The 20,853-nt window shown below is 42.6% G+C and overlaps 1 protein-coding gene and 1 long non-coding RNA gene across 3 annotated transcripts in view; one reads left to right on the forward strand and one right to left on the reverse strand.

Moving 5' to 3' along the window:
• The first annotated feature begins 5,036 nt into the window (after positions 1-5,036).
• On the forward strand, positions 5,037-12,251 carry LOC307216485. The gene is made up of 2 exons (XR_013839120.1): positions 5,037-9,406; positions 9,454-12,251. It is a non-coding gene; the product is annotated as an uncharacterized lncRNA (long non-coding RNA).
• A 52-nt stretch (positions 12,252-12,303) lies between these two features.
• GRK5 (G protein-coupled receptor kinase 5) overlaps positions 12,304-20,853 on the reverse strand; it is a 147,294-nt gene continuing 138,744 nt past the window's right edge. The window contains exons 13-16 of one of the 2 annotated variants that reach the window (XM_079976714.1): positions 20,587-20,724; positions 18,723-18,860; positions 14,421-14,552; positions 12,304-13,060 (exon numbers count right to left, since the gene is read on the reverse strand). In XM_079976714.1, coding sequence (XP_079832840.1) covers positions 13,052-13,060; positions 14,421-14,552; positions 18,723-18,860; positions 20,587-20,724 — 417 coding nt within the window. In that variant the 3' untranslated portion in view covers positions 12,304-13,051. The remainder of the gene's footprint in view (positions 13,061-14,420; positions 14,553-18,722; positions 18,861-20,586; positions 20,725-20,853) is intronic. The other variant, XM_079976713.1, reaches the window with a different exon arrangement.

The following is a 20,853-nucleotide window of genomic DNA, read 5'->3' on the forward strand; positions in this document are numbered from 1 at the left end:
GGTTTCGTCCTTAGTCTCTTCTCTCCTTCTCCAATTTTCTCCAAAATCTTTCCTTTTCTTTCTTCTTGAAGTCTCCTCTTTAAAGTGTTTTGTTGAATCAGAAAACCTCTCATAACCGCCTTACTCGCGTCCCAGATTATTCTTTTTTCTACAGTTGTCTTCAGATTTATTTCAAAATAATCTTTCATAGTTTTTTGGGCCTTCTTAATAATTTCACAGTCTCTGAATAAGGTGTCATTCATTCTCCATCTGAAGGAACCAATCGGTGTTAATTTCATGTCCATTTTCACAGGGTTATGGTCGGAGCAAGCTTTTGGGCAGATTTCCACTTTCCGTATCTTAGGTGCCATCCCTCTTGTAATCCAGATTTGGTCAATTCTTGTCCATGTCATATTGGCTTCAGAGAAGAAGGTCCCCTCTCTGCCTAGGGGATTTTTAGTTCTCCAAATGTCAATCAAGTCCATATTGTCTGTCAATTCAAAAAAAGTCTTTGGTAGCCTTCCATCTTTTATAACTACCTGTCTTTCAGATTTGTCCATATTTGTTGACACAACTCTGTTCATATCTCCCATCAAAACAATGTTTTGGTCCATGTAATCGAGCAACGTCTCATGCAGTTTTTTATAAAAGTCTGATTTTCCCTCATTAGGTGCATAGACTCCAATTATTAAAACTTTTTCTCCATATATTTGTATTTCAATTGCAATAAATCGTCCCTGTTCATCCTTAAACAGAAATTTTGGTGCCAATTTCTCTTTTGCGTATATCACTACTCCTCTTTTTTTGACTTTATCCGATGAGATAAATTCTTGGCCTAGTCTCTTATTTATCAATAATTTCCTGTGGAGTCTGGTTATATGTGTTTCTTGTAGACAAATCAAGTCCAATTGTTCCTTTTTTAATATATGGAAAATTCTCTTCCTCTTACTAGGGGAATTTAGGCCCCGGATATTCCAAGTTAGCATCTGCAGAGACATGTAGTTATTATGACGCTCCTCCGACTGCTCCTAAAAGTTGTTCTTCCTCTGATGGTTGTGTCTCTTTCTCTGGCCAGTCCAACCCCAGGGGGTGCCTGTCCAAGTCAGGTGGTCCCAATCCTAGTGCCTCCAGATCTTTTGTTCTTGCCTCCTTTCGTAGTTCTTCACCAAAATCTTTCAGGAAACTCACTTTATCTTCCTTTGATCTTATCTTAATTTTCTTTCCTTTGAATGTGAACGAGAGGCCTTGCGGAAATTCCCACCTGAACAAAATATTGTTCTTTCTTAGTAGCACGACCAAATCACTGTAGTTGGTTCTAAGATCTAATAGGTATTTTGGGATATCTTTAAAAATTTCAATTCTCTCACTTCCAATCTCAAGTGCTTTCTGGTAATGTAAGCTCAATATTTTGTCTCTTTCTTCTTTTGATCTTAACGAAATCAAGCAGTCCCTCGCCTTGTTCTTCCTTCTAACCCTTCCCAGTCGGAAGGCACTCACTATCTTAATTTCTTCAGGGTTCAGACCCCAGAAAGTCTCAAACTCCAGTGTGAGGAACTCTATTAATTCTCCTTCCTCTGTTTCCGGGACTGCTCTTATTCTCAAGTTGGCCTGCTTTTCCTTAAGTTCAATCAAAGAGAATTGTGCCTTGTAGTCATCCAATCTTCTATTAATTGGCGGTATTTTTTCCTCTACCGCCAAGATCCTCTCTTTCGCTTCCTCTGCTGTCTGTTTTGTCTCCTTGGATTCCTGCAGTAGCCTATCAATTGCCTGGGTATTGGAGTTCACTTTCTGCCCCACATCATTCACCTTTTGTCCAAGGTCTTTAATAGTTGAAGTGTTTAAGTCTATCTTGGTTGACAAATTTTGTAGAGCTGAGAGAATCTTATCCAATGTTGCAGAATCTGATCCTGCTGGTCCTGCTCCTTTGGCTTCTTCTCTTTCTGTAACTTGTGGGACAGAAAGGCCTGTTAGAGATGGTCTTCTGTAGTGTTGTTGTTGCTGTGTCAACAATTGCTGCTGTTGTCTGGTTTTATATTTTATAACTTTCTCTTGCGCCTTCTCCTGAGCCTTATCTTGTGGTTTGTCTTGATCCATTCCTACGGCTCAAGAAGTCAAGGTCACTTACACAGTTCTCACAGCTCCCAGGATTGTTCTCAGCAATAGTAAAAAGGCAGCTGCAGTGGAAAATTCCCAGCTATAACACAAGATGCCTCTGGGGGAGCAGAGTAGCAAAATATTCCATGGATGACGACTATAGAACAATGTCTTCGTAAATATAATAGTGTTACACAGAAAGCAACAGTTACAAGCTCAGATAGCCCAAAATGTTACCAATCTTTTGCAGAGGTCTACTGTGATAGTTACAATGTCTATAAAACGGTGCATTCAAAGTGACCTTTCAATTACTTAAGGCAGACCAAAGTCAAGGATTAAGTGGTAGATTCAATCCCCCCCATTCCCTTTTTTTTGGGGGGGGGGTTCTTCTGTCAGGCAGTGAGATTTAGCTCTTTATAAAATTTCGAATTCTGTGGTTCCCAGCTCCGATGTCCCTTGCTTTAAGCTGTCTACAAGTCGGCAAAGCAGGCTTCCTGTTTAAACTTTGCCGATTTCAGATTCAAATTCAAGATCAAAGTCCCAGGATCAAAGTGTCAAAGTCAAAGTCAAGTTACTGGTTCGCTTATTTTAAGTCCTTTCCTTTGATCCTTTCAAAGTTTCCCCAGTCTTACTCACGGGTAGATGTTTCAATTCGATGTTCACGGGAAAAAGGTCAGCGCTCTCCGGCAACTGCTATGCAGCTTCACTCCGTAGAAGTAGCGATCGACTCCCAGCACAGCGCAACCCCGCTCCGCTCCGGAGCTCTTTACAGAGCTCCTTTGACAGTTCGGGGTGCGCTCCGCGTGCCCACTGAGCCCCACGGCCTCAGGCTTCTCCCGCCTGCAGGTTTTTTAAGGGTCCCCCGCTTCGCTGCAGCGGTGGACCCGATTTCTACGGAGCTTCTCCCTCCGGTTAGAGGGAATCCGCCATTGCCGATAGGCGCCGCCTCCGGAAGCCCCCTTAAGGTGCTTTCAAACTGCTAGGTGGGCAGGAGCTGGAACCGAACGATGGGAGCTCACCCCGCCACGGGGATTCGAACCACTGACCATGCGATCGGCAAGTCCTAAGCACTGAGGTTTTACCCACAGCGCCACCCGCGTCCCTCATGAAAGCTTATGCCTCACTAAAAACCCGTCCCCATCTTTAAAGGACTTTTTGTTGGTGTTTGTTTGTTTTTAACCACTAACTGCATGGAGAGCGTGCTCTCGAGTCCATCCTTACCTCCGAACTGAGTCCTCTGAACTGAGGTGCACCCCACCTCAGCTTTCCCCTCTCACCACCTGTTACCAGAAAAATCCGAGGGCTCCCTTGGACAAAAAGTAAAGACACCAACCAGAGTAAATTGGAGCAAATCAGCAGCCTGTAGGCTTGGCCTTTATTGACTGTTGCAACAGGGTGCTCCCCTCACTTGCAGGTGAGAGGAAAGACACAGAAAAATGGTGTGCAAGACCTTATAAAAACTTTTGAAATTCCCATCCTCTAAGTCAAACCCACCCCCAGAAACATCATGCATACATTACAGAAAGGAGGGGTTGAGGAAGGAGTTGTGGTGGTAACCTGAGTGTCCTGTCACCTGGCTGGTTCCCTTCTCCGCCTCCCCATGAGTCATTTTCTGAAGACAAAAGGTAGTCGCAGTTTCCTGCCCCCTGAGGGAAGATCTGATCATTGTCCTTTGTTTCAGTCCATGCTGAATCCATTCCCATATGCAAGTTCTTTGTGATCTTGATTGTCTTCTGTCTAGGACCATCAGGGTAGGCATAGCAACTGGGCAGGGCTCCTGTGGATGTGCTGGGATGGTGAAGGGATTATGGTGCCCTGTATCAAGCCTCCCCCATTTTGTAGTCCTTCCTTCATGGAGTAAAATAAAAGTAGAACAGTGCAAATCTGATGCATGGTTGATTTTCTATGAATTTATAACAGAAGCGTAGCGTATGTAGTGTGTGAGTGTGAGTGTGTGTGAAGTTTGTACAAACTGAATGATGGGGGGGGGGTTCCTGCTACACACCCCAAATCTGAATGAATCCCTCCTCCACCTTTTTCCGTGATGTGGTGTCCCTCCCCCTCCCCGTTCTCCACACCCCCTGCGCTCGGCAGCTCGAGGTTCGCTTGCCGCATGGGCTTCCTCAGCAGTCCCTCTACTGCCGCTGGGTGGGCAGGAGGGAGAAGGGTGCTGCATAGCTTTGTGCGCCACTGCTGTCTCCTCTCCCAGGCAGGAAGCAAGAGAGCATGGCTAGCCATGGGAAGAGCTGCCGCCGCCGCGATCCAGCATGCCCTCGCTATTCCCAGTTGGTCCCGGACTCCCGCTGCTGGGCACCCCTGATGGGCAGGTGCCCTGGTGCAGGGCACCACTAAACCTAATGGCTAAGACGGCTCTGTCTCAACCAGAAGCTCCCATCGGCCATTGCATTCTGCACCGGATAGAGCTTCTGAAGCAGACCCAAAGGGAGCCCTGCACAGAGTAAAAAAGGAGATTGAACTGAATGGCCTCTATTAGCTTTAACTTCTCATTCATTCCAAAATGAGTGCATACACCTAAATTTAAGCATGTGTTTGATTCTGCCATTGGCACCAGTGGAACTGACTCAACTTTGGTTTAGTTTCCCTTGTTGATATTACAGTACAGTGGTACCTCGGGTTACAAACACCTTGGGTTACAAACACTTTGGGTTACAGACTCCGCTAACCCTGGAAGCAGTACCTCGGGTTAAGAACTTTGCCTCAGGATGAGAACGGAAATTGCACGGTGGTGATGGTGCAGCTGCAGCGGGAGGCCCCATTAGTTAAAGTGGTACCTCAGGTTAAGAATGGTTTTAGGTTAACGACGGACCTCTGGAACGTATTAAGTTTGTAACCAGAGGTACTAATTTTACATGCCCAATGGAGAAGTGGATCTAACTCAGTTATGAGCATGCAACTGGTAAAAGGGCGTAAAGTGAATGCAGAACAGAACAATACTTGGCATATACTTAAATAAAGGATTTTATTTTTCTTTAAAAAAAAAAGGAATCTCAAAACAAAAATTGGAAAACGAAACAGTGGTTTGATCTAGATACAGCAGCACTGCAATATTATTAGACGCGTACGGAGAATTCAAACAGCCAGAAAACACAGAAGCCATTATTGTCAATAACAACCTCAAAATGAAAACTATTCTCATTTAACAATGTAAGAAACTCCCTGAAAATTAAAACAAAATGAAAAAACCCTTTGGATTCTAGAATTATTATTATTATTAATCATATTATTATTATTATTATCTTACAATACCAACAGCCACTATTTTTTTCTAATTGAGAACATTTGGTTCCATTTATTATAAAATGTATATATTTTTTAACATATGAAAAACATTATTGAAGAAGTGCCTGTCTTTTACAGACACTGAAATATGATGAGTGCTTTAAAACACTGACTCCTAAATATACTTTTAAAACCGGACCCATGATGTCATTTGTAATTAGCAAGTTGTGATTATTTTTTTATTTAAAAAATGTGACACGTCTAGTCATAATATAGTCAATCAATATAGCTAAGTCTGCTATGGTGAACTAAATCATAGATGAAAGTGTTTTAAGTTGCTCAGAAATGCAACAGAGAATTTCAATCCACTGCCTCCCTTGATACAGGCAAAAAGCTGAATCCTTAAGAGTGGCAGGTGTGGCATCAATAGAAATGAACACATCCTTTTTACCAGCACTTTTTGGAAGGATAGACTTGTTGGATTTTTTTTTTTTTAAATCATTTGATTCTCAATATATGGCAGTTGCCTTCAGGGCCTTCTGTGATGCAGCTGGGCATCCTTTTTACACCTAGCAATCTGCCTTGGGCCTCAGGTTCCATGCATCTGCCCTACTGCATGTGGTCTTGCAGGTGTAGACTGGGGGGAGTCACCCCACCCCAAGTACTCAGGGATGCTAAGAGATTGCTCCTGCTTTCTCTAGCAGCATGGACCTATTTGCTGAGGAAGAGAGGTCCTTTTTGACATCCATTCACCTTGGAATATGTGCCACTAAGCTTCACAGACTTGCTGAGAAGTATTTCTAATGCGATGGAAACAAACCCAACAACAAGCTTCCAACAAGACAAGGGACCCCTAGCATGTGCTTTGCATCCAGAAGGTCCCAAATTCAATCCTCAGAATCTCCAGTTAAAAGGGTCAGGTAAAAGGTAATGGAGAAAGCTCTCAGGCAGACTCTGGAGAGTCACCGCTGGTCAAAGTAGACAATAATGGACTAGATGGATACATAGACTGGCCTGGTATAAAGTACTTTCCTCCCTAACAGCTTATTCAAGCTTCTAAGATGGGGTGAGGTCCAGTCTCCACTTGCACATGGGATGGGATAGTTCCCACAGCAGCGTGCTCCTATGTGTAAGAATTTTTGGGTGAGAAGGCCACAGAATTATCTGCCTAAGCAATCAGAACAAATATGGGTGGAAAGATACCAATATATTTTTTTTATTGTTTTCTTCATGCCTATTGGTTTTTGATATTAACAAGGTAAACAACTTATGGAGCTACTGTCCCTCCACTTGTTGAATGGTCTTTCTATTAACTCTGCAGGAATCTTAAAATGCAAAGCTCAATTCTAAGGTTTTATTCAATTTTCAATTCACTGAGGTTCTCTATAAAGGAAATAGTCATAGACATCTTTTCCAGGTAATACAAAGACAAAAGTTAATATAGCAACCCTTCAAATTACAGCTTGGCCTCTACAGAATTCCATGTTTTGTTACCCAACAGCTTTCACCGGTATGCAGAGATTCAAATGGATGATTACAAAATAACTGATTTAATCGATGTCAGAAAAAAAACAAAAAATCGAGATTTACAAACGAGATGCAAATAATAAATCTGAGATACATGGACTTTTGCAGAGGAAGAGTTTTCAGATTAAAAAAATACAAATGTTCCAGTTCAAGAGTCTTGTTACGCATGGCAAGTCATGGTTCTCCATTTAATCTTTTTTAAAAGTCAGTAATATGTCCTGAGCAACTGTGCTAAGTTGCATTCTTATTGCTGTACCAGATTTTTTGTTATTACTGTTCAAAACAAAAACTGTTAATGCTGATGGAAAATTAGTGCAGGTCAAGAAAAAAACAAATCACACCTGGAATTTCTTAATGGGAAAAGGCTCTGCAACTCCTATCATATGGGGCAGCTCTAGAAGTTTCCCAGTTCTCTCCTCATCACTTATCTTTGTTCTTGTTAAGGTGGGAGAGAAGGCCAAAACTCTGTGTTCAGTGTTGCCTAATATTATTTGGAAAAACCATCCAACTAAATTGGCCTGGAAAGAGGAAGAAAGGTAAGAAAATCCACAAGAGAACTATGGCTAAAGCCATGGAAAGGCAGAGATGAAGCAGAGATGGAAAAGGGAAAGGGAAAGCTCATGATGTGCTCTGTACTTTTGGGGAGAGAAGTGGCACCTTGAATTGATGAAACAATTGCCCCACTGCAAATGCCCTCTGTTGCACATGGTGTTTTTTCTACCTCCCTCATGCATCACCTCCAAATCAACGTGTTTCAATCTCTTGGATCAACATTGGTATCCAATACGCACAGCCTTTTTGTATTAGCTAACCAGCTGCAGGAATTTTGAGTTGTCAATCTAAGTAAGAACAACTTTTTACAAGCCACTTCCAGCAGATCTCTTGCAAATATGATATCATTGTACATGAAAGGCAATGGGCACTGCATCATCCTTACTCATCATCATTTTATTCATCATGTAAGAGCTTAGTAGAGGAGAAAGTCAGTGGCCAAAACCAGTTTCAAAATACGCTGGTTGGATAGGAAAAGGAAGGAAACCAATTTGGTCTAAAATATCCAGAGGAGCTGAACAACTGAATCGCTGTAAATTCTGTGAAGCATTTCTGACTTAAGCCATATCAACATATCTGGGGTACAATATGTTTCTCACCACAGGTGTGGCCATGGCAAAAGACTAAAATGCTTCTTCACAGATGATGTCTTTCCCAGCCCCAACATCACATCATTGGCTACTGTTAAAAGGAAATATGAAGCATAGAAACAGGAACCATTAATGTATGCTGCCATGTGGTGTGAGGAAGAACTCAACATGGAGACGCCAATTTTCACAGCAGCTCTGTATCTTTCACAACAGCTGCATCTGCATGAAACAGGAAACCATGGTTTAGCACTACATGTGTGAGCAGAAAGGCATCCACTCTCTTGTCTTACTGGTCAGCTGTGAATCCTGACATAAACCAGGGATCATAGTTCAAAGCAAACTCTGGTCAGTCTCAAAACAAGCTAACTTCAAACATTGGCTATAAGAAGCTGACATGTTAAACTAAGCAGGGTTTGTTTTAAACCTCAATTCTAGGTTCATTTTTTAAAAATTTAAGTTGTATATCGCTTAATTGTAAATAAAACGTTTAAGCGGTTTGCAAAGCATATGAAATATGCATTTTAAATCATCCACGTTAAAAACAAGTTTCAAAAACCAGAACATAAATAAAACTAACTGTTAAAACTACATTATGGACTAAAGTTACAGATTAAAACACATCAACTTCACATGCCTGGGTAGGCTTGCCTAAACAAGGAAGTTTTTAGCAGGCGCCTCAAAGAATACAGCGAAGGGGCCTGCCTAATGTCAACGGGCAGAGAGTTTCAGAGTCAAGATCTGCCACCTTAAAAGATCCATTTCTTACAAGAGTGGAACAAACATTATGGGGCAGAAGTGCAAGTTCCACAGACTGAAGTGGGTATATAAGGGATAAGGTGATCCTTTGAGTAAACTGGTCCTAAGCTGCTCAGGGCTTTATATATTAAGAGCAACACCTTGATTTTAGCCCACTAACAAAATGGCAAGCAGTGCAGATCTCTGAGCAGGGATGCTATATGCTGACAGGATCTCATGCCTGTCTCAATCCTGCTGCAGTTTCCAAACCAAACTGCACATGGAGTGTGTTGTAGTGATCCAGTCTCGAAGTCACCAAAATGTGAACTACTGTGGCTGAGCTCTCCTGGGCCAGGGATGATCAAGGCTGTCACCCCAGCTGGAGCTGGTAGAAGGCATATCTAGCTACATGCCTCTAGTGAATAAGCTGGATACAGAAGGGCCCCCAAACTGAATACTTGCTCCTTCAGAGGGGAGTGTAACCTGTTCAGGGTAGGCAATTGGCCAGTTTCTCAGACATGGGAAGCACTCATCCCAAGAGCCTCTATAAGGCCAGGGTTCAAGTTCAGCTTATTTCTCCTCATCTATCTCATCACTGCATCTAAGCCCAGGGGCGTAGGAAAGGGGGGCGGGCCGCCCCAGGTGCCATCATGAAATTATCAAGGAACAATTACTGCCCTACTAGGGCGGTTGATAAAAAACTTTTTTTTTTTTTAAAAAAAAGCCTACTCCAAAGGTCCTCTTACTACACTAGGGATTACATAGCTACATATGAAATTTCATGCATATCAGTTAATATCTTGACCCTCCTCCACGAAAATAGCTGTTTACTTGGCTGTTTTCCTATGTCGTGAAGGCTGAAATTTCAACAAAGCACGTGCCTTTGCTAGACTCTTTTCGGGCACCTGCTGAAAGCATTCTTCTTTAGGCAAGCATAACTAGATGCTTAGGAAGTTGAAGTAATTTTAATCTTAATATTTTAGCTTTTGTATGTTTTAAAGTAGGATTGTTAATTTTTCTTGATTTTACTGCTGTGGTGTTTTTTTGTTTTTTTGTTTAGGTAAACCACTTTGCAGGTTTTTTAAAATAAATAAATTTTAAAATAAATTTTATTAAATATATAAACAATAAATATAAATAAAATAACACAAGCCAAAACACAATCCATCCTGTAGATTTAAGTATCTGTCCATAGTCGCCTACTTGTTATCAGAGGCTCAGAATCCACATTCCTTTGTAAGAAAATATGCAGGCAAAAAGATAAAATAAAAATCAATGTGGGGTGTGTGTGACAAGAAATGTTCCGCACTGGGTACCACCTGACCTTCCTACACCTCTGTCTAGTCCCAGGGACCACATGGCCTTTTCTGATGCAGATGTTATGGAGAAACAGAGCTGAGTGTTATAAGCATAGGTAAAGGTAAAGAGGCCCCTGACCATTGGGTACTGTCGTGGCCGACTCTGGGGTTGCGGCGCTCATCTCACTTTATTAGCTGAGGGAGCCGGTGTACAGCTTCCGGGTCATGTGGCCAGCATGACTAAGCCGCTTCTGGCAAACCAGAGCAGCGCACGGAAACACCGTTTACCTTCCCGCTGGAGCGGTACCTATTGATCTACATGCACTTTGACGTGCTTTCGAACTGCTAGGTTGGCAGGAGCTGGGACCGAGCAACGGGAGCTCACCCTGTTGCAGGGATTCGAACCGCCGACCTTCTGATTGGCAAGCCCTAGGCTCTGTGGTTTAACCCACAGCACCACCCGCGTCCCTATAAGCATACTGATGGCAAATTGCTCCCAAATACCTAATGACTGCACCCAGAGGCTTCATCTAGATATCAAAAAACATTGGGGATAAAATAGTGCTCTGCATAACTCTCAGGGGCCTGAAAAGCACTCTCCCAATGCTGTTCTCTAGACTTGGTCCTGTAGATCAGACCAGAATCCTTGGAACACCGTGTTCCCCCCACGGAGCTGGTCAATGGTATCAATAGTTCCAGCGAGATCGAAAAGCAGGAACAAGGTTGCACACTTCCCCTGTCCTACTCCCATATCTAACAAATAGGATTCAGAGGAAATGAAACTAAGCAAAATTTAATACCTTCTCCCAGTCACATGGAAGCAGAAGGAAGGGAGTGGAAGCTCAAATATGTTGTACGGGCCAGTTTCTGCTCATCCACACAGTGCTAAATGTGGTCAACATCTTAATTTATCTTGGTAAAATGATGCAGGGAGTGTAAAAATCTCAAACAGCTCCCAGATCTTCCTATATCTTCCATTTTGCAAATCTTTAAGCTCAGCTACAACTCCTAAGAATGTATTTCAAACATAACAGATGAAGCAGTCCTAAGACAAATGGGTTCCTATGCATTGGGTCAAGACAATTTTTAAATTGCTTTATGGAATATTTGAAATGTTGTGTCCTCCTGCTGCTTAGAAACATATAGACTAAGTGTGGTGATTTGTCTAAAATAATCTCTTTTGAAACAAACTGTTTGTAGCTCACTTTGTTTGTGCTATTCATAGCTCTTAAAATTTGCATGAGCTGTCATCTGTAAGACGGAAGTAAAAGCAAATATTTGTTTCCAGTGATCCACATGCCCACACGATAGATCATGTTGCAATTCTTCTTTATGCCCTAATGCCAAGGATGTGAAGTTATACTCTGAAGTCTCTGAAGTTCCTGGCAAAATAGACATGGAATAGAAAAGATGTACTGTCATGTGAGGAAGCTGCCATTTTGAGCAAAGCTTCATGGTTTGGGACTCTCTTTACTTCAAAACAAAATGTTGCGTATGGAAGAGGAGGGGAGCTGGGAATACTTGCTGGTAGGTAGACTGCATCAACCATACCGATTCTGCTCTTGTGCCTGGGATGCAGTATACAAGGGCGGGAACCAGCAAGAGCTATATAGATCAGTGCAATAGGAACTCAGGAGTCACAAGTTTATTACTGCAACATCCAACATGAATCCAGCACCCTTTCTCAATGGCCTGTGCAAAACTCCACCTGGAGATGATATCAAGTCATTTTCTTGGCATCTTCTTGACATGAGCATCAAAGGTTGAGTTTCTCATGTGGAGAGCAGGTGGCTTCCTGTGTCTGAGCTCATGTATGTTTGCTCTTCTTGATCTAGCAAGAATAACAGAAACACTGGAAACAGGCTTGGGGTGGTAGGTTTGTGGGGAAGGGGAGGAGGGACTTTAAGCTGGGGGGGGGGGCTTTTCAGCAACAGACATAAAAGGGAATTCTAACTACAAAAAAGTGCAAATAGCAACAGCATTGGTCCCATGACATTCTGAACCCCAGACATAGTGTTTTAGCGTCCTTAGAGATGGCAGATCTTGACTGTGTGTTTGAGGTTGCATTAAATGCAAGGCCTGTAACAAAACAGGGGGAAGACACTAGTCTGCAGTGTTGCTGTAAATGAAACAGATGAAAAAGAGAATGAAGCATGGCATAAAAATTCATATCAACAGAACTGATATGAAAAAAAGAACGTATGAATAAATTTCTATATTTGCAACAAAACAAAACCATCTCATTTTAAGTCTCTGGAAGTCTTGAGTCACTTTGATTTTCTTTAAAAAAAAAAGTAAGTCTTAAAACACATGGCTTTACAAGCTGCTGCTCAGAAAATATACATCCCCAAGTCCGACTTTCATTTAAATACAAATGTACAAAATGTAAACTGAGACAATAGAGAAATTTACAAAACCTTTTCTTTAAAAATAATAAGGACAAAGTTCAGTTCTAGTTATGATGCTATTTTAAATACGTGCAAGTTGTTGGACTCCGATTTCTATTGCAATGTCCTACAGAGACAACGGTGAGTCACAAGACCTCGAGTGCCACCTCCAAAAACAGACCTGAGAGGAAAATTCTTCATGAAAATGGGAGGCTCCACTGGAAGGAACGGTGAGGGGGGGGGGGAATCTCCCTCAGTAGGAGACTCGTTGATCTTCTAGCTCAATGTTGGGTGCTCTCTCTCTCTCTCTCTTTCTCTCTCTGTCTCTCTCTCATCCTCGAAGCTCCATACAGTATAGTGGAAGGATGCAAAGTGCAGATTCACAAAAGCCAAGATAGAACTAGCTGCTTCCAGTGGAGTTTGAACTTACATGGTTGGAATTGATATGGTGATTTAAACTGGCCTTTGAGTTTGGAGAAGTCTTGGAATTGTTCTGATGCTGAAAGAGTTAAAAGAGAGTGAAAGAGAGATTGGGAGAAAAAAAGTTAAGATTCCCAGAATGTTCTGCATCCACCACATTGGTCTAGAGTTCCCAGGATGAAATGTTATCTGCCAATGATGAGCTGCAAATATTCTGAATCTTGGATCCTTAACAAACCTGTGGTACAAAAGGGGGAAATTGTAGCCTTTTAAACTACTTGTCAAGTTTACATGTCTCCCACAAGTGCCTCTTAGGTTCATAAAATGTTGAGCCCCAGTTTTAAGCAAATAATGACTCCAGGTATGTGTGACATTCAGACAGCCAGGGCATGAAGAGAGGTGTTCTTGGTGTCTACTCATTATTGGGCTTCTGCTACAACAGGGATGAAGAACCTGTGGCTTCCAGAGATTTTCCATTTTCCACCAGCTCCAGCCAACATGGCCAACAGTCAAGAATGTTGGAAGCAGTAGTCTGCTAACATCTGGAGGACCACAGGTTCCCCATCCAGGTAAGCCAACGTCCAAGCTTGAGCACTTTTTGTAAGGATTATAAGGACTACCTGATTCAGCTGTGCTTGGATTACGTCAGAAAATTCACTGGATTAAGACAGGGGAAAGTGAAGAATATCAGTGAATTTTATTACAGTGCATTCTGCTCTGCTGGATTCCTCCCCCTTTGAGATGCAAATCTAAACAAACTGCACAATTCCCTGGATTGCCATATAACAAAAGCTGTCTCAGCATCTTCTACCTTGAATGTTTCTGGCTCCTTTCCCCCCTTCTTCCACGTGTTGTTCCATGCTCTTCCTCTCTGCTAAATACCTGAACAATCCCAATGCGGGACACAGCTATAAGCCATGGCCACTCAGTTTCATCTCACCCTCAGTATGAATGGCTCTCAAATCTCCAAGCTCTTACCCCTAGACTTTGCTATTGGCCTCCCTGAACAGTAATGAATAATGGGCGGTATTCAACTAAATGAATGTGCAGGCGGAACAACTTCCGTTTGCACAGTGGGAACTTCTCCTCCCTGTCGTTCCTGAGGGGCTGGGAGAACCCCCATAACAGTTTTAGGAGGCACATGGGGGGAAGTCCTGTTGTGCAAGTGGAAGTCACTACATATTTATGTTGAATATAAGCTGATCTTTGCTGCAATCCCACTGCAAAGTTGTGTATTTCCTGAAACAAAGGACGGGTCTGCTTAAAATGAGGATCTCATATACACGACCTTGAAAAAGAGCAAGCTACAGTTCTCATTAAGTGAATTCTTCTCTGCTCTTGTTTGCTACGTGTTGCAGAGTGCAGTAGTTTTTATTTGAAAAACACATTATGTTTGTTTCAACAGCAATGGGAAATTTTAAATTCTCTAATGTTACAGCAGGCGCAAATGTTTTTTTCTTTTTCCTTTAAAGCACTTTCTGCTCAACTGTATGTCAGAAAGAAAGCCTCGATCCAGACTAATGAATATTCACATGCAATGTGAAAATCCATTTCCATTTAGAATGGCTCTTACTCACACAAAGACTCAAGGCTCTCACCTGACGCTTAAATATTCTGTGCAGCAATCCTTTCTTCGGCGGTTCCGGCGGGTAGCTTTTGTTAAGGTCTGGTGAGATAGTACCATTTGGTCCAAACACATTTAGCTCTTTAAAACATTCCGTTTCAATCATCTAGCAAAATGAAAAGAAGAGGGGAATACATTATTGCACCTGCATTTTCTTTTTTGGCTCAGAAAACTCTTGTTTGAAAATGCTTAGGCAGCCAAAGAAAATTGCAGTCCCTACTCTCCCGCCCAAGGAATGCAAATATTCTCAAAATGTTCCTGTATCCACCTCCATCATTTAGGCTGGATCCTGCTCAGAGGGCCTTCTGGTGGTTTCCTATTGTGAGAAGTGAGGTTACAGGAAACCAGGCAGAGGGCCTTCTCAGTAGTCATGCCCAGCCTGTGGAACACCCTCCCATCAGATGTCAACAAGATAAACAACCACCCGCACCATCCTAAATCTGTCACTGTCTCAGGGAAGAGGATTCTGTAATGCCACCCTCTTGGAGGCACACACACAGAGGGGCCTCAATTTAATCTCTGAGTCTGGGCAGGTTCGTATGGGAAAAGGTGGCTCATGTGGTATTCTGAACCGCACAGGTTTTCAGTCCCAGATTTGCAGACCACCATTCTTTAAAGACAGAAACAGGGAAGCTACTGCTTTTCATATATTGCTAGTCAACAACTCTCATTTTCCCTGACGTCTGGGACACGCTGACTGGGGCTGATGGGAGTCCAGCAATACCTGGAGGACCACAGGTTCTCCACCTCCGCTTTCAAGCATATGCTTTCCATCAGGGGCTGGTAGAACTGAAGCTGGGTAGTGGGGGGGGGGGGGTTATCCACAGTAAATAATCATTTGAGAAAACCTGTCGGTTTTCTACTCACAGCCCAACTGACTGCCATCTTTGAAGTTAAAACTGGTTTGTGGCCTAGCAGGCAGCTCAACTAGCTGACCTTTTCATTCTCTCTCATTCTGGTGGTGGATAACTGGCAGTCTGCTGTCTGTGAAGATCTCTGCAGTTCAATGGATAACCTTGTAGCTTCAACTCTGCACAGTTTGATGCTGTGCACAGACTTATGTGAATGTCGTGGTGCACAGGATAGCAACTCCACAGATAGATGATGAAAGGAAAAGTGGCTGAATGGCTGTGAGGCCAACCTTGGGACTCCGATAGTGTCTAGAGAAGGGCAGCAGTTCTGTCAACTATCTTGCCATTTATGGGTTCCCACAATGTATTAACAATTTAGTACAATGTGAAACGAATTTGCCTCCATGCTGCCGTGCAGTGGGAAATGTGTTTTATTGGAACAAGTGTTCATTGTTAAACCTCAAACTAGCGCAACAGGGAAGAAGGGAAATGCAACAGAACTCAAAGTGGAACCTTGAAGCCTTTGCAACAAATTACTACTGAACCAATTAAACCTATTTCCTATAATAAAATGAACCTCACAAGGATGGAGAATATTATATGCATAACAGCGTAAACTAAACACAACCGTACGGTCATAGTAGTTTAGTAAATAACCATTCTGGAGATCTCTAAATTGTACTCCATGCTGTCAATTTATGATCCAAAGACTGGTTACATTAGGGATGGCTAACTCTTTGAAGCTTGGGGGCCACATTGAAGGCTGATGAAATCTCTGTCACTCACATGCCCTCCATATATACTAACCTAGTACACAAACCTCCACATACAGCCCAACTCCCACCCTCCCACCTCTTTCTCTCTCTCTGTGTGTGACACATACACACAGAGAGAGAAAGAGAAAGAGAAAGAGAAAGAGAGAGAGAGAGAGAGAGAGAACAAATTTCTTCATCTTAGCACTGAGGTTCAAACAAGAAGTTCAATTTTTTCCTCTCATCGCAGTGCTACAATGGGGCAATTCCTCCATTACAGTGCTGGAGGAGTGAGGGAAGTTTAAATCTTTCAGCTCCGTACTGTGAATGAGATTCAAATTTTCTTGTTGTAGAAACTGAGCTGAGAGGTTTCCCAAGGCTGTGAAGGGGCTCACCTTTCAAAAGCACCATTGTTAGAATGCATTACCAGTCAGTAACAGGAAGGAGGAAACAGGTTAGGAAACAACTAGAAGTGTCTCTTATGAACTCCAGCTGATAAGACAGCTGCATCCGTTCCAGGGCTGGGATAGCTTGGCCATGGTGGTACTCAAGATTGTATTCCTGCTACACACTCCATGTGGGGCTTCCCTGGGGCATAGTTTGGAAGCCACAGTTCATGCAGAACGCAGCAGCCAGGCTGTGGATTTGGGACATTCTCCCAACACAATAGGACACCTCTGCTAAGAGAACTGCTAAGAGAACATTTAAACCTCTAAACTATGTGGGGCCGTGTTAACTGTGGGAATGCCTTATCCCATTTGGCCCTGATGAGCAATTGCATTCCTCTGACGGGCCGCTGTTCTGTGTGCCCAATAAGTACGTCTGGAATCAACTGGAAGCCAGGCCTTAAGGGTTATGGCTCCAGTTCTGTGGAATCCGCTTCTGACTGAATTTACACAAGCACCCAGCATTTCTGCTTTCAGGAGGCTATTAGAAATTTACCTTTCTTAAAGGAAGGTTTTCTTGAAGAGTGACTTGGCCATTTCATATTAAAAACTGCAAAGAATTTTGTGTTTTGATGATTTTAAGATCTGTTTTTATTTTTAAATTTTATTTATTCGGTTTTTCAATTTGCAGTGTTACAATCACATATCCAAAATACAACATAAAGACAAGATTCCATAGAATCTCCTGGACTTCCCTCCTTCCCTTTGTTAGCCATTTCCTCCTGCATCTTTTATAATAATCCAAATCTTTTACATCTCCATTATATCCAAAATTCACCATTAAACTACAAGTGTTATTCCAATCCTACTAACAATTTTAACTATTTAGAATGGTTTTTAAGATAAATTATAAATTTCCCCCATTCTTTATTTAAGATCTGTTTGTAAGACAACTTGGTATATCTTGCTTTCATTCATGGCTTGCCTCTCGGGGTGGAAGCACCAGCTTCCCCAGCTCACTGCTGCTTACTGGGAGAGAGAGGGGTAAGGGATGGGGATACAGGGAAGCAGCAGAGTCAATCCGAAGCTTCAGCTGCTGTGCCGACAAAACCCTGACATCCCCACTGCCTCTTTCCTCCTGGTCAGTGGCAGTGACACTGCAGCTACGAAGCCAGTGTTGCAGCTCAGCTCCAATGCTGCTCATTTTTACCACATACAGTATTTTTCCGTCTATAAGACGCCCCCATGTATAAGACGCCCCCTATTTTGGGGGGCTGAAACTTCAGAAAATGGGGGGAGATGGCAAAAAGTTGCTGAGCTTTTTTTTTGGGGGGGGGGAGGGGGAAAGGATTGCCCAGAGTTGTTGAGCAAAATCCGCCTCCCGCCTGTCCCCTTGCCAGCAGAAGCTGCCAATCGCCCACCCAACTGATGCAGCGTTGGCCAATCAACACCACCCATTGATGCAGCAACCAATAACACATACAATAGTTGCTGACAGCTGCGGCAGCAACCAACTACCCATGTATAAGACAACCCCCACTTTTTAGCATGATTTTTAAGGGAAATAACCTAGTCTTATACAAGGAAAAGTTCAGCATGTTGCTGGGTTTCCCCCCCTGCTGTATGCTATTTAGGAAACATTTATTTATGTATTAAATCTATACCCCACCATTTCTACCAAAACAGCCCAGGGCAGCACTCGTTTGGAAGTGGTTTATATGCCCTTAAATAGAACAAATTTGGAAATAAATAAAAACCCTGCAGACAAAAGCAACCCATGTCAACTTAAAGAAATGAAAGGCTGCCTTGGTGCTTTATTGCAAGCTTTCTGGGGTTCACTCCCTGACATGGCCATGCCTGAGACCTCAGGACGAGTTAAAAATAAAACAAGGAAGCAAAAGAAGGTTAATCTTGCCTCATTCTTCTAAAAGGGCCCAACTGAAGGGTACCCCCTTCAAATCTACCCCCAAGATCTATACAAATCTTTTGGACATGTAGGCTTTTATCTCTGTGCACTGAAACACATTTCAAAATCTAATAAAGAAGAATACTCTGCGGTCCATTAGAGAACTTCAAAGGTCTCATTTGGTACTCGTTAATTTTTAAGAAAAAGAAAATAGGCATGAACATAAACATTACCAACATTATCAAAACAATTGTTCCCCTCTGAAAGTAATAGCAATGTGTCAAATTTTCCCATGAATATATGGGTATTTATGGAATTTTTAAAGGCTGAGGGCGGGAAGCATTAGAATCACCTGACAGGGAAAAAGAAGTATTTATTTACCTCGTTTTGCCATGGAATAGAAACAGAGCCTGTGGAGAACTTGGAATAGAAATCGTCATCTGTTTGGTCCAGGTTCACTCCCTTGACAGTTGAAAACTGTTCTATGTCCAACACGTCTTTGCAGTATACTGCTCTGGGCTGCCACAGCAGAAAAGAAAAGAAAAGTGAGAGAGTCCAGAATGTGTGGGTGAAGCGCTGAATGAGAATGCTTAACAGCAGCACTGCGTTGTAATACAAACATTGTCAGGCTGTGCCTCATAGGCATGGTTACAATCAGTACCTAGGAAGGAACGTCAGGTGCTGCCTTATACAGATTCAAACCCATGGGCCCCAAGATTTTTCAGCGTTGACTGGTAGTTGCTCTCCATGGTGTCAGACAGGGAGTCTCTCCCCTGGGGGTGCTGGGGATTGAGCATGGGAACTTCAGTACCCAAAGCAAGTGTTCCACTCATAACCTACTGCCCTCACCTCCCCATTAAAACAGTTATACACTGAAGCGTTTCCATTATAGAAAATTGCAGCGCCAATATTTAAAAAGGAAAAAATATACATAGTTTAAAAAAATAATTAAGTGGAGTATCAATGTTTTAAAGTGATAAACAGCCCCCCCACCCATTTAAACAGAAACAACTTAAAAGGGGAGAACTAACTGAATGAAAATTTCAGTTGACTTGGCATTTAGGCCAGGGCTCGCAGAACCACAAAGTTTGCTCTGCTTGTCCAAGCAGGCATGGATTTTGTCTCTCGTGTACTGCAGCCACTCTACGCATAGCTATAACTGGGAAACCCCAGTGGGAGACATCCAAAGTAACTTTTTCAATCTTGGCTTAGAAGCCAAACTCTAGAGAGCTGGTTGAAAAAGAAGTTAAATGGATGCCAATTACAAGACACGAATGTATCGAAAAATGTGCAGTTTCATTGCCAAGCGCTTTGAAGGTGACGCTTCAAATCTATTTCGCGAGGAAAATGGTAAAACAGCTTGGCTTGTTTTGATGAAATATTATTTTTAGTATACTTTCTGTGGAAGCTTGGGGGTTCTTTTGGATTGAACATGGTCACTGGAGACTCAGGAGGCCTCATTATTTAGGAGAGCCCACTTTCAGCTATAGGTGGTTCCCCAGCTCCAGTCCGTTTTGTACAGAGATTGACTGACCACCATACTCCCAGGTAGTCCTGCCAAGGTGTTGGAAGGTACAGATGTGAATGCCACACAGCCTGTCCTATCCTTTCTAAGATAGTCTGGAGGATGTTCTTCTCCCACCACTGTTGGGAGTAAGAGTCAGCTGTCAGTATGGTATGCTTCTGTCTGTGGAATTGGAGGGGGGAGGGCAAGAAACCACCATCTTGTTCATCCCCTCAAGCAGAAAAACCACATACAGAAAAGCCCAATTTCACCATGGCAAAGTTGCAAGGAAAAATAATCTACACTACAAGCTTATTTCACCTCTATACACCAATGCAATTGTCATGGCTTCCTCAAAAAAATCCTGGGAACTGTATTTGAAATTAATGTTCCGAGAAGTATTTGCTAAGAGATCGTTAGTTACCCTCACAGGATTACAGGTCCTAAGAGTTCTTGGAAATTACTGTTAAATCCATTTATGCCCTCCAGTGACTTTGCCCTATCAAAAATAGTACCCTGAAATAAAAGTATGTGACTGAACAAAGAATTATCGGACCCTGGCATCCAAGGTCAACATATGGCCACTTAACCATGCTAGCTCTCAAGTAAAACAGAATGTAACAGGGAACAGAAAGCAAGCAGCTGCCATTTATGTGAGAGAACAGTCTCAAGTGGTGTATGCCATGGGTTGCTTTCAAGATCCACTTTAAGTACTGAGATTCGCTTTCAAGCATCACTTACGTCAGGGACAAAAGGAGGGTCCAACATTCCTGCTTCTAAGCGTTTGAAATTCATGCTCTTGAAAAATGGGTGCCTCTTTACTTCGGCTGCACCATCCTCCTGACAACCCAGCCTCTGCTTCACATCTTTGGTCAGTAGCTGGAGAAACAGACAAATGGGATGGCAAGATGGCGGTTGTTTAATTACTTTAACACACATACAGGTACATTTGTTAAACCTTCACAGCCCTGCCTACCCATAAATAGGGCCTTTATAAATTACTTCACA

This window comes from Podarcis cretensis, assembly GCF_951804945.1.
Source record: "Podarcis cretensis genome assembly, chromosome: 5".
Lineage (NCBI taxonomy): Eukaryota > Metazoa > Chordata > Lepidosauria > Squamata > Lacertidae > Podarcis > Podarcis cretensis.